The sequence below is a fragment of the Sciurus carolinensis genome, chromosome 7 (assembly GCF_902686445.1).
Source record: "Sciurus carolinensis chromosome 7, mSciCar1.2, whole genome shotgun sequence".
In the NCBI taxonomy this organism is placed as follows: domain Eukaryota; kingdom Metazoa; phylum Chordata; class Mammalia; order Rodentia; family Sciuridae; genus Sciurus; species Sciurus carolinensis.
The window spans coordinates 150,920,588-150,934,528 of record NC_062219.1 but is presented as its reverse complement, the minus strand read 5'-3'; the positions used below and the strand labels follow the sequence as shown (position 1 = coordinate 150,934,528).

The following is a 13,941-nucleotide window of genomic DNA, read 5'->3' as shown; positions in this document are numbered from 1 at the left end:
TTCTTAAATCTCTTTAGTAATATTTGATTTTTTAAATGTGCGCATTTATTCATATAAATCTACACTGATCTTTAAAAACACAATTTTTAAGCCACAATAATTGATTACTAAGGCAGCTCGTGATCAACAAATGAGATCTGTTTCTGCCCTCGAGCATTATACAATTTAAACACCAGTCTGAGGAAAGCATACGGACTATTCTAACATCACAAAGCCTGGGAGACTTCCAAACCAATCCAAATCTATTTGTAGAAAAATATTCCAAGTGCAAAGAGGTTGCCTAAATGGATAACCCCACGGTTTCCCTAGATGTTTAAGAGAGCAACCCCAAGACCTTTACCACTGTCTGAGAGGATATTCACACACGGTGACACTGTGAACCCAAGCAGGGAGATCATCAGTGCTGGGAGAACCTGGAGTCTCCTTTTGGAGTCTGATTCCAACATGGAAGACCCGTGGACAGGGCGGCCAGCAGAGCTTCCAGTACAGTGGCAGATGTGCAATTCCACGGGCAGGAAGGCTCACAAAGGTCTGTCTGGAAAGGAGACAGTTGTAGGAATGGCCCTGGAGGGTTCTCGACACTGCAGGCTTTCAGAAAACAAGACACCAGAGTCAGGGGAGTGTGACCTGCTAATGCATCCCAAACTGCAGTTCCGCCACCGCAGCAGACATCCCGGGAAACGGGTAGACTACCTGGAGTGTGTCGCCGTGACGCAGCAGCAGCCGGCTGCTTCGGATGAACGTTGACAACGTGTTAATGACTTTGATAAGGAGGGTCTATCTCATTATCACCTCTTAATTACCTTTTGGGCAACGGGAAAGCAGTGCAGAATATACACATCAAGGATCTCCGGGAGGAAGCTGCCCTGAATCAGGTCCTGTAAACAGTCTTGATTCTGTAATATTCTGCCTCCATTAATTGTCTTTTGCTTTTAAAGCTTACCTGCCATTAGCTAAGAAGCAAAGTGTGGGTTTGTGATTGATTTGGTTCCAACTAAGGACATGGAGTCTAACTGTTGGAAGATCATTCCCCTCAGACTAAATGGCGTCTTCACGTTCCCTTCCTGTAGCCTTCCATTTATTTTGCAAATCAAGATCCAGGAGATGCCTTTAGGGCCATGAGGACTTCAGATGGCAAACCCGGTTTTCATTTGGCGCAGCACCCAACACAGTGTAGTGCACGGGATAGCCACACAGCACGCGCTGGTTGAACAAAACGTGTTTATTTCAGAGTTTGTAGAGGTCTCACTATGTGGGGTTGAATAGTGCCTTTAAGAGGCCTATGGATGCACTGCAGTTGTAAGAGGAAACGGATCAGGCAGCTTTTCATTACTACGATGAAATACCAGAGGCAATCTGCTCGAGAAGAAAAGACGCTTATTTATCTAGTCCCTCGTCTTCGAGATTCAGAATTTAAGACCAGGTGGTCCCTTTGGTTGGGGCCCTGCTGAGAGCCATGGATGGTGTCACGCCGTGGCAGGAGCACATGTTCGGGTGGTCACTCCTCGAACCAGAAGCAGAGGCAGATGCCCAGGGCCGGGTTTAGCCTTTGATAACACCTCTCTCTGGAGAGCTACCCAGGGGACCCCGGAGAGCAGTCTTTTTTTTTTTTTTTTTTTTTTTTTTCTTTTTTCTTTTTATTGTAAACAAATGGGATACATGTTGTTTCTCTATTTGTACATGGCGTAAAGGCATACCATTTGTGTAATCATAAATTTACATAGGGTAATGTTGTTTGATTCATTCTGCCATTTTTTCCCTTCCCCCCTCCCCTCCCACCCTTCCCCTCCATCTATACAGTCCTTCCTTCCTCCATTCCTGCCCCCCTCCCTAAACCCAACTCCAACCCCAACACTAACCCTTCCCACCCCCATTATGTGTCATCATCCACTTATTAGCGATATCATTCTTCCTTTGGTTTTTTGAGATTGGCTTATCTCACTTAGCATGATATTCTCCAGTTTCATCCATTTGCCTGCAAATGCCATAATTTTATCATTCTTTATGGCTGAGTAATATTCCATTGTATATATATGCCACAGTTTCTTTATCCATTCATCAATTGAAGGACATCTAGGTTGGTTCCACAATCTGGCTATTGTGAACTGAGCAGCTATGAACATTGATGTGGCTGTATCTCTGTAATATGCTGATTTTAAGTCCTTTGGGTATAGGCCAAGGAGTGGGATAGCTGGGTCAAATGGTGGGTTCATTCCAAGTTTTCTAAGGAATCTCCACACTGCTTTCCAGAGTGGCTGCACTAATTTGCAGCCCCACCAGCAATGTAAGAGTGTACCTTTCTCCCCACATCCTCGCCAACACCTGTTGTTGGTTGTATTCTTGATAATTGCCATTCTAATTGGGGTGAGATGGAATCTTAGGGTGGTTTTGATTTGCATTTCTCTTATTACTAGAGATGTTGAACATTTTTCCATATGTTTGTTGATTGCTTGTACATCTTCTTCTGTGAAGTGTCTATTCATTTCCTTAGCCCATTTGTCAATTGGATTATTTACATTCTTGGTGTAGAGTTTTTTGAGTTCTTTATAGATTCTGGAGATTAGCGCTCTATCTGAAGTATGATTGGCAAAGATTTTCTCCCACTCTGTAGGCTCTTTCTTTGCATTGCTGATAGTTTCCTTTGCTGAGAGAAAGCTTTTTAGTTTGAATCTATCCCAGTTATTAATTCTTGCTTTTATTTCTTGTGCTATGGGAGTCCTGTTGAGGAAGTCTGGTCCTAAGCCGACATGTTGAAGCTCTGGACCTACTTTTTCTTCTATAAGATGCAAGGTCTCTGGTCTGATTCCGAGGTCCTTAATCCATTTTGAGTTTAGTTTTGTGCATGGTGAGAGATATGGGTTTAGTTTCATTCTGTTGCATATGGATTTCCAATTCTCCCAGCACCATTTGTTGAAGAGGCTATCTTTTCTCCATTGCATATTTTTGGCCCCTTTGTCTAGTATGAGAAAATTGTATTTATTTGGGTTTGTGTCCGTGTCCTCTATTCTGTACCATTGATCCACCTTTCTATTTTGGTACCAATACCATGCCGTTTTTGTTACTATTGCTTTGTAGTAGAGTTGAAGATCTGGTATTGCGATACCCCCTGCTTCACTCTTTCTGCCAAGGATTGCTTTAGCTATTCTGGGTTTTTTATTCTTCCAGATGAATTTCATAATTGCTTGCTCTATTTCTGTAAGGTACATCATTGGGATTTTAATTGGAATTGCATTGAATCTGTATAGCACTTTTGGTAGTATGGCCATTTTGACAATATTAATTCTTCCTATCCAAGAACATGGGAGATCTTTCCATCTTCTAAGGTTTTCTTGAATTTCTTTCTTTAGTGTTCTGTAGTTCTCATTGTAGAGATCTTTCACCTCTTTTGTGAGATTGATTCCCAAATACTTTATTTTTTTCGAAGCTATTGTGAATGGGGTAGTTTTCCTAATTTCTCTTTCTGAAGATTCATCGCTTATATATAAAAATGCCTTCGATTTATGTGCATTGATCTTATATCCCGCTACTTTACTGAATTCACTTATGAGATCTAAAAGTTTTCTGGTGGAATTTCCTGGTTCCTCTAAGTATACAATCATATCATCAGCAAATAGGGATAGTTTGAGTTCTTCTTTTCCTACTCGTATCCCTTTAATTTCTTTGGTCTGTCTAATTGCTCTGGCTAGAGTTTCAAGGACGATATTGAAAAGAAGTGGTGAAAGAGGGCATCCCTGCCTTGTTCCAGTTTTTAGGGGAATGCTTTCAGTTTTTCACCATTAAGAATGATATTAGCCATGGGTTTAGCATAGATGGCCTTTACAATGTTAAGGAATGTTCCCACTATCCCTATTTTTTCTAGTGTTTTGAGCATGAAGGGGTGCTGTATTTTATCAAATGCTTTTTCTGCATCTATCGAAATAATCATGTGATTCTTGACTTTAAGTCTATTGATATGGTGAATGACATTTATTGATTTCCTGATGTTGAACCAACCTTGCATCCCTGGGATGAAACCCACTTGATCATGATGCACTATCTTTTTAATATGTTTTTGTATGCGATTTGCTAAAATTTTGTTGAGAATTTTTGCGTCGATGTTCATTAAGGATATTGGTCTGAAATTTTCTTTCCTCGATGTGTCTCTGTCTGGTTTAGGAATCAGGGTAATATTGGCTTCATAGAATGAGTTTGGGAGAGTTCCCTCCTCTTCTATTTTCTGGAATACTTTGAGAAGTATTGGAATGAGTTCTTCTTTAAAAGTTTTGTAGAACTCGGCTGAGAACCCATCTGGTCCTGGACTTTTCTTTGTTGGAAGGCTTTTGATGACTTCTTCTATTTCATTACTTGAAATTGGTCTATTTAAATTGTGTATGTCCTCCTCGTTCAGTTTAGGCAATTCATATGTCTCTAGAAACCTGTTGATGTCTTCGAAATTTTCTATTTTGTTGGAGTATAGATTTTCAAAATAGCTTCTAATTATGTTTTGTATTTCGGTCGTGTCTGTTGTGATATTTCCTTGTTCATTCCGAATTTTAGTGATTTGGGTTTTCTCTCCTCTTCTCTTTGTTAGTGTGGCTAAAGGTTTATCAATTTTGTTTATTTTTTCGAAGAACCAACTATTTATTTTGTCAATTTTTTGTATTGTTTCTTTCGTTTCAATTTCGTTGATTTCAGCTCTCAGTTTAACTATTTCCTGTCTTCTACTACTTTTGGTGTTGGTCTGTTCTTCTTTTTCTAGGGCTTTGAGCTGTAGTGTTAGGTCATTTGTTTTTTGAGTTTTACTTCTTTTATTAAAAGCGCTCCATGAAATAAATCTTCCTCTAAGTACCGCTTTCATAGTGTCCCAGAGATTTTGATATGTTGTTTCTTTGTTCTCGTTTACCTCTAAGAATTTTTTAATTTCCTTCCTAATATCTTCTGTTATCCATTCATCATATAGTAGCATATTGTTTAATCTCCAGGTGTTGGAGTAGTTTCTGTTTTTACTCTTTCATTAATTTGTAACTTCAATCCATTATGATCTGATAGAATACAAGGTAGTGTCTCTATCTTCTTGTATTTGCTGACATTAGCTTTGTGGCATAATATATGGTCTATTTTAGAGAAGGATCCATGTGCTGCTGAGAAGAAAGTGTATTCGCTCTTGGTTGGATGGTATATTCTATAAATGTCTGTTAAGTCTAAATTATTGATTGTGTTATTGAGATCTATGGTTTCTTTGTTCAATTTTTGTTTGGAAGATCTGTCCAGTGGTGAAAGAGGCGTGTTAAAATCACCTAGTATTATTGTGTTATGGTCTATTTGGTTTCTAAAATTGAGAAGGATTTGTTTAACATATATGGATGAGCCACTGTTTGGGGCATAGATGTTTATGATTGTTATATCTTGCTGATTTATGCTTCCCTTAAGCAGTATGAAATGTCCTTCTTTATCCCTTCTAACTAACATTGGCTTGAAGTCCACTTTATCTGAAATGAGGATGGATACTCCAGCTTTTTTGCTGAGCCCATGTGCATGGTATGTTTTTCCCCATCCTTTCACCTTTAGTCTATGGGTATCTCTTTCTATGAGGTGAGTCTCTTGCAGGCAACATATTGTTGGATCTTTCTTTTTAATCCAATCCGCCAGTCTATGTCTTTTGATTGATGAATTCAAGCCATTAACATTCAGGGTTATTATTGAGATATGATTTGTATTCCCAGTCATTTGGTTCATATTTAAAATTTTTGACACATCTTGGTTCCTCCTTTATTTGACAGTTCCTTTAGGATAATTCCTCCCTTTGCTGATTTGCTTCTTTGTTTTTTATCTCTTCCTCATGGAATATTTTGCTGAGAATGTTCTGTAATGCTGGCTTTCTTTTTGTAAATTCTTTTAGCTTTTGTTTATCATGGAATGATCTTATTTCATCATCAAATTTGAAGGTAAGTTTTGCTGGGTATAAGATTCTTGGTTGGCATCCATTTTCTTTCAGAGCTTGAAAAATGTTGTTCCAGGCCCTTCTAGCTTTTAGGGTCTGGATTGAAAAATCTGCTGATATCCGTATTGGCTTCCCCCTGAATGTAATTTGGTTCTTTTCTCTCACAGCCTTTAAAATTCTGTCTTTATTTTGTATGTTAGGTATTTTCATTATAATGTGCCTTGGTGTGGGTCTGTTGTAATTTTGTGTATTTGGAGTCCTATAAGCCTCTTGGACTTGATTTTCCATTTCATTCTTCAGATTTGGGAAATTTTCTGATATTATTTCTTCAAATAGATTGTTCATTCCTTTGGTTTGTTTCTCTAAGCCTTCCTCAATCCCAATAATTCTCAAATTTGGCCTTTTCATGATATCCCATAGTTCTTGGAGATTCTGTTCATGATTTCTCACCATCTTCTCTGTTTGTTCAACTTTGTTTTCGAGGTTAAATATTTTGTCTTCAATATCTGAAGTTCTGTCTTCCAGCTGTTCTATCCTATTGGTTGTGCTTTCTATGGAGTTCTTAATTTGGTTTATTGTTTCCTTCATTTCAAGGATTTCTGTTTGGTTTTTTTTCAATATCTCTAACTCTTTATTGAAATGATCTTTTGCTTCCTGAATTTGCTCTGTTAACTGTCGATTGGTGCGATCGTTCAATGCCTGCATTTGCTCTTTCATCTCATCGTTTGCTTCCCTAATCATTTTAATTATGTACATTCTGAACTCCCTTTCTGTCATTTCTTCTGCCATGCTGTCGTTGGATTTTATTGATGTAACATCTAGATTTGTTTGGGGCATTTTCTTCCCTTGTTTTCTCATATTGTTCAGGGATCAGTGGGTCATTAAGATATTGCAGATTTCCTCTATCAACTTATAATGTCCCTGAAGATTGTTAGTATATCCCCTCTTATCCTTCAGTAGCCTGAAGTCTTGGAGGAGGTTGATAATGCAGAGCTCCACGAAGAAGCTGCCTCTCTAGGGTGGCGTATATTCCCTGCTAGTGGGCAGAGGTGTCTCCACTTGTTGACCAATGGTCATCCAACGGGGAAGTAGGCTGCGGGCTGAGGCAAGGCCTGTTTGTGCCTATGTCTCTGACTTTACTGTCCCTGTGGGAAAACCTCCCCTGGCCGGGAAGAGTCACTCGGTGGGGACGTCTCGCTAGTCAGTTGCCCTCCTAGAGGTTCCCCTCAATCTACAACTACCCCCTGGGCTGGGCTGTCTTCTTCTGCAACGATCCCAGGGGCCCGGACCTACGTCCTGGGCCTGGGAGCCTCACTCTTCGCAGGCGAGTCTCCTTAGGCTGCCTCTCCCAGAGAGTCTGCCCGCCGCCCTGGAAACTTCGCTCCGCCCCTAGGCGTGTCTCTGTGCGGCTCTTCCAGCAAGAAGCCACCTAGCTCCTGGGACCCTGCTCTGCACCAATCGCCTGGCTATGCAGCCCCTCCCCTGAGCCACCACCTGGAGCCCCGTACATTAGCTCCGAGACACAGAGACCCGCCACACACCTCCTCCGGACAGCCGCCCGGTTTCCGACGCAGTCACTAGGAATCCAAACAACTCACTTTGGGTCTCCTCCTCCCACCAACCACCCGTAGCCCTAGGCAGTTACTCCAAGTCCAAGTGACCCGCCCTGTTCCTCCTCCTCCTCCTTGGGGTAGCCGCCCGGGTGTTCAGGAGCGGTGGCTCCGAGACCAGGTGACTCACCACGCTCCTTCTCCAGGCAGGCCACCGGTGTTCCGGAGCGGTTGCTTTTAGTCCAATCAACTCACCACTCGCCTCCTCCTCTGGCAACTGCCTGTGGTTCTGATGCAGTCACTCACAGACTAAGCGTCCCACCGCTCTCCTCCTCCAGGCAGGCCACCAGTGTTCTGGAGCAGCTGCTCCGAGTTCAAACAGCTCGTCACGCAGCTCCTCCTTCGGCAACCGCCCGCAGCTCTGATGCAGTCACTCCCAGGTCAAACAACAAGCCACGCTCCTCCTCCTCCTCCGGGCAACCTCCCGGCACTCAGGAGCGCTAGCTCTGAGTTCAAACAGTTCACCACACAACTCCTCCTCTGGCAACCGCCTGTGGTTCTGATGCAGTCATTCCCAGACCAAGCGTCCCGCCGTGCTCCTCCTCTTCCTCCGGGCAGTCCCCCGGCGCTCAGGAGCGCCCACTCTGAGTTCAAACAGCTCACCACGCAGCTCCTCCTCTGGCAACCGCCCGTGGCTCTGATGCAGTCACTCCTAGACCCAAGCGACCCGCCGGGCCTCTCCTCCTCCTCCGGGCAACCCCCCGGTGTTCGGAAGCGGTCACTCTGGGTCCAAACAGCTCACCACGCAGCTCCTCCCCAGGCAGCCGCCCGGAGCCCCAGCGGCTGCTCGAGTCCAAGCGCTATGCTGAGCCGCCTCCTCTATGATGATCCCAGTTGTCCGTGTTTACCGCTCCAGTGGGGGGAGGGGCGTCTCGCCGAGCAACTCCACTTCACAAATTCCCTGCGTTCCGGGGCTACCGCCCCATCCGGGACGCCTCCCCAACAGGAGAGACTCACCCGGCAGCTTTGAGTTGGTCCCAAGTCTCTCTCTATCTCCTCTTTTGAATCTTGCGTCCTGGAGCAGCGTGAAATGCAGCCGCCCTCTAGTCCGCCATCTTGGCCCGCCCCCCCCCCCCCCCCCCGGAGAGCAGTCTTAATGCCTTCAGAGGGACACCCCCCAAGGACCTGAGCACCTCCCACAGGATCTTAAAGGTCCCACCACCTCCCAACACCACCACCCTGGAAGACAAGCCTCCAACACGCCAAATGTGGAGGACCAACCACATCCAAACCATAGGCGAGTCTAGACCATCTCTGCTGCTCCACGCCAGTCACCAGACTTCCTGAGCAGGAACAGAGGACTCAAACCTGCTGGGCCAGCTTGATTGGAAGGTGGTCCTTCTCACCAAGACACTCCTCCAATTCTCACCCCATCCTGCACCCATGTGAAGTGCAGAGTCCCCAGAACCTCAGTCCTGAGGTGTCCTGTCCCCTGAAACTGTGAGTGGCCAGTCGGGGAAGGAGGTTGTCTGGTGCCACATCCCTCTCCTCTCCCCACAAAAGGCCATCTGTCGCCAACATCACTTTTTGTTGTTGTTGCAAGGAGCTCTTTGGGAGTTCAAGGGCCCCTGAACACAACTCCATGATCAGTTCAGGATTCATCTGCCCTAATATTATCTAACTTTCAATGGAATATTATCTAGCTGTCAACGGAGGCACTTTTCAGCCGTATAAAATTCTCTCTTCATTTTCCACATCATCTGTCATGATGTTTGTGCATGTGTGTCGTCCTGGGGACTGAACCCCAGGGAGCGCTGCCACAGAGCTCCGCCCCGGGGCAAGCGTCTTACTGACTAGGAGTCAGTTGGCAAGTTGACTCATTTTATTATGCATCACCCGGGGTATCGCACATCACTTCACACCTCTTCTACACCTAACTTTCTCCCCATGCTGACCCCGCTGTGGTCAGTCTCCTCCTGGGCCATGGCGGGTCGCAGGGGAGCCCAGCAACAGGCAGAGTTCTCTTCGATGTCATCCAATCCTGCTCTGGTTCTGCTGCTCCAAAGGCCTGGGGTTCGGCGCAGTCCTGGTTGTGGGTGTCCACTCCGTGGCTACACCCATCTGGTGTCCTAGGTGTGTCCCGATAAGCTGGGCTTAGCCTCCGCTTGCCCCCTCAACCACATGCATGGTGTCCAGCACAGGAGCAGATGGATAAGCATGCTCTGGGCAGCACCAGGCTGGTCTAACACTATTTCTAACATGCTCACTGCAACCCCAGACTCTTATTTTTATTTTGAGACAGGCTCTCACTAAGTTGCCTAGGCCAACCTCAAACTTGGAATCCTCCTGCCTCAACCTCCCAAATCACAGGGATTACAGGTGTGTTCCCCCTACCTGGCTATCAGTTATGATATTGAATTCTTCTTCTAAGACAAATGATTTCTGTACTGTTTGGAAAAATCCATTATCAATGCCACCAAGAGAAGTGGGAGACACCGAGAAGAGAGAAAGAGGCAGGAATGAGGGAGAGGAGAGAGAACCGAGTTGTGAACATGCTGGTTCTTGAACTTCACCTTGTTATTTTTATTTTTACTGATTTTATTCTACTTTCTGGTTTTGGCCTGGACCAGAAGTAAGAGAGTTATTGAAGTCCTTTATATTCATGAGCCCAGGGCAATCTAAATCTAAGATCATCCTTCAAATCTGAAGTTACCATAAAACCACACATGAGGAGTGGTCAGTCGGATGACCGCAGATTCTATTATTTGCATGGGATAAAAATAGGTTAGAAAAAGCATTATCTAGATCAACAGTCCTCCTGATCTTTCTGCAGTGCTTCTGCGTTGTGTGTCTTTTTAAAAACCTGAAATGGGTTGTTTGAATTTTGTGGGAAAAAAAATACTGCAGACCAGCATGAATCTCTGGGCCAGTTTGTTCCTTGCCCAAGACCAGGCCCGGGAGCACCGACTGGCCGCTTGCTCTCTCCTCTTGCTAGTTGCCGCTGCCGGGTGGACCCCTTATCACAGCTGCGCTGGGCCAGGGTGACATCTGTGACCTGAGGACAGGTAAGGTCAGGGGAAGCCAGGGCTCACTCCTCCACCCCGCCCGCAGCACCTCCCTCCTCAGCTCCTCCCAGGGCCTACCCACAGCCTCTGATGCTTCTTTTCCTCTGGAAATTTCTGGAAGCAGTTCTCTGCACGCCTGTGGCTGGCATCCTACTTTAGACGGTGGTGTTTGAGCATAGCCTGCAGTTAGCTTTGGTGAGGGAGGGCATCGTCTCCCTCCAGTGAAAGGGGACAGGACCAGGGAGGAGGTGATGCTCACACACGCCAGCTTCGCTCTGAGGAGAGAGCAGGGGAGGGGACTCTGGCTCCTAAACCCCACGTAAGCACGAGCCCGGCGATTGAAAGTAGGCCCGTGCAGTAGCGGAGAAGGAGAACGTCCCTGTTTGAAAGTTCTCTTCTTCTGGCCCTACAGACACCAGCAGCAGAGGCTGGAGGGCTAGACTCTGGCCTCAGGATGCTCAGGTCTGAACCTCGGTTTTGCTACTGATTTGCTTGGTGACCTTTCCTAGCCTTCTGAGCCTCAGTTGTTTTGTAAATTAATTTTTTGTGGGTGGCGGGGGATGGAACCCAGGGCCCTAGACCAGGTCCGGGCCGGGCATGCGCTCCATCGCTGAACCACACCCCAGCTCCTTGTTTTGAAAATTAAGATCCATACCATAATGGCAGGCCCAGAACTGTGTCCATCTCTTCTGACATTCCACACTCCCTCATTAGGAACTGTCAGTACTAATAAGCTCTCAGTGAGCATGACACTTGCTTAGCTTCCCATTGCCATTTCCACACAGGCAAATCTCTGACGTACCTTTTCTCCAATCCTGAGGACACCCAGGAAGAAACAAAATGGCTTAGCGATTCTAGAAGCCGGTGACACAAGGACATCTCCAGATGGCTTCTTCCACCAAGCAAACAGAGCCTCCTGCCACACTGCTCAGCCTCATTTAGGATGACCAAATGTGCAGGGCACAGAGCTGTCAATCTCCTCCCATCTCCTCCAAACCTGGGTCCCCGACTGGGGGGTCCCCAGCTGCCCTGGGAGAGGCTAGGTGACTCCCTATTCCAATGCCATTCACGTGGAGGACACAGAGGTGAGGATCCCCACTCCCGGGTCTGAAAGGGTAGGTGAGGGAGCCCAGGAAAGCAGGGGAGGTGGGCAGGGTGCAGGGTTGGAAGCCTTTCACCATCTGAACAAGTCAGTTTACATACCGCCCAAGGCAACGCACTGATACCACACTACGCTGCACTTTGGGTACACAGCAGATATAAGAGGCTTTTATGCGTTCCTAGACCAAGGACATAATCACTATGCAAAACTTGGTTTGAATTAGGAAAGGTGTTCCAAAGTTCCAAAGAATATTCTTAGCAATGAACGGTTGGGACCCAGCTGGCTGCTAATTTGCAAACTTGCTGTGTGCTTTTGAGTCGCCTTGGTTGCTGCTCTCCTGTGACTCTGCAGCAGATCTGACTGACTCCACAATACCAGTTAAGCCTCAGTAAAGATCTACTTTGAACTCACCGGGCTACACCGCAGCCAGGTGCTCTCAGCAACTCGAAACCTACCTCCCAGCCCAGTGGTTTCCACGGTGTACTGTGTTTATTGCTTTGTCTTTCCAAGAGACGGTGCCAGGTCTCAGTGACCTTTGTAGCCCCAGAGACAAGCAGGGGCTACTGCCAGCAGGTGCTCAAGAATCATTGTTGAATGAATAAATTCATAAAAGTTATAGATGGAAAGGTTTCCCTGCTGTCTAAACATGGAAGGGCGGGAGGGAGGAGGGAGGCGGGAGGGCAGAAGGACGGGCTCAGGAATACAGCCGTGTTCATTTGTTTATTAACTGGTCTTGAAAAATCCCAGTCGCATTATTGAACATGGTAGGTGTTCAATAATGGGGAAAAGGAAAAAAAGAGTTTATCAAACAGACATTAGTTACAAAAGTTATCCTCTGGAATGGGACCTTATTACATTGAGTGAATGAACCAGGCAAAAACCACAAGTTCCCACTTATATGGAACTTATAATGGAAGATAAAAAAAGTTGGTCTCGTGGAAGTAGAGGGCAGAAGAGCAGAAGCCAGGACCTGGGACGGGGTGGAGGCAGGAGAGTCCAGGAGGCCTGGTTAACAGCCTCCCCGGGCACAGTTGGGTAGGAAGAACCACTTCCCGAGTCTATAGCACTGTGGGGTAACTGTGGTTGACAAGGATAAATTGCATATGTACTTCAAAAGAGCTGGTAGACAGGATTTTGAGTGTTTCCAGCACAAAGAAATAATAAATGTTCAGAGAGATGCATATGCCATTTACCCCGGTCTGATCATTACACATTGTATACATTATGGCTTTGACCTGGAATGTCCCCCAACCTCATGTGTACAGAGGTGGGGCTTTAGGCAATGACTGGGTCATGAGGCTCTGACCTCATCAGTGGATTAATCCATCAGCTGAATTAATCTATTGATAGCTGAACAGCCTCCTGGGAGCGGGGACTGCGTTGGAGGAGGCAGGTCACGGGGGCATGCCGTCCTCTCTCCAAGCAACCTTCCTCTGCCACACCCTTCCGCCATGATGCTTGGGGTGAACCGGCCAAGGCCTGAAGCCTCTGAAACTGAGTCAAAATAAATCTTTCATCCTCTACATTGTTCATATCCGTTATTTTGATCACAGGCATGAAAAAAATGTATATGTACTGAAATATCATACTATATCCCATAAATATGTGCTTATTATATGTCAATTAAAATGTGAAAAATATTTTAAAGAAGCTACTCTTAAGGAGCCTAGAATTTTACTAGGGACCAGGATTGTGTTTTCTCTCATATGCAAAAGATAGAGAGGAAAATGGAAAAGAAAGGTGTTGGGGGAATCTCATGAACATCAAAGGGAGATCTGTTGGGGAAAGAGACCAGGAGGTTGGTGGAGGGGAGGAAGATGGGAATTGGGAACGATATTGGCCAAATTATATTGTTATATATTGTGTGTGTATGAATGTGTAACAACAAATCCCATCATTATGTACAACTGTAACACACCAATAAAAAATGTGAAAAGAGAGAAAATAAGAATCTCACGGGGAAACTAAAACTCACACAGGACAGGCCCAGGACAACATAGCCTCACACAAGATTAGTCTTCAAAGTCCTTGTTAGAGATGAAATTGTGAGGTCAGAAAACTGGTGTAGTAGTGTGAACTGGAGGAGTTGGGGGGGGGACTTTGCTGCTATTTGAGACTCGGGCTGCCCCCAGAAGGACACAGGCAAGAGCAACTATCTCGGTGAAGAGGCAGAGCGGAGTCTTAGGGCATCGGTGAGACCAGTTTAGCCAGGGAGAGACCCGGGCAGGGTGAGGCCCAGTGACAGACGGACGCCTCTGAAGGTAGTGTCAGGCCTTCGCACTGGATGTGGTGCGGAGGGAAGCA

The 13,941-nt window shown here is 45.7% G+C and overlaps 1 protein-coding gene across 1 annotated transcript in view; it reads left to right on the top strand.

Annotated features, from left to right (window-relative positions):
* Nucleotides 1-558: 558 nt before the first annotated feature.
* LOC124989469 (collagen alpha-1(I) chain-like) overlaps nucleotides 559-13,941 on the top strand; it is a 30,817-nt gene continuing 17,434 nt past the window's right edge. Inside the window, exon 1 of the mRNA XM_047559292.1 lies at nucleotides 559-742. Within this exon, the coding sequence (XP_047415248.1) occupies nucleotides 559-742 (184 nt within the window). The remainder of the gene's footprint in view (nucleotides 743-13,941) is intronic.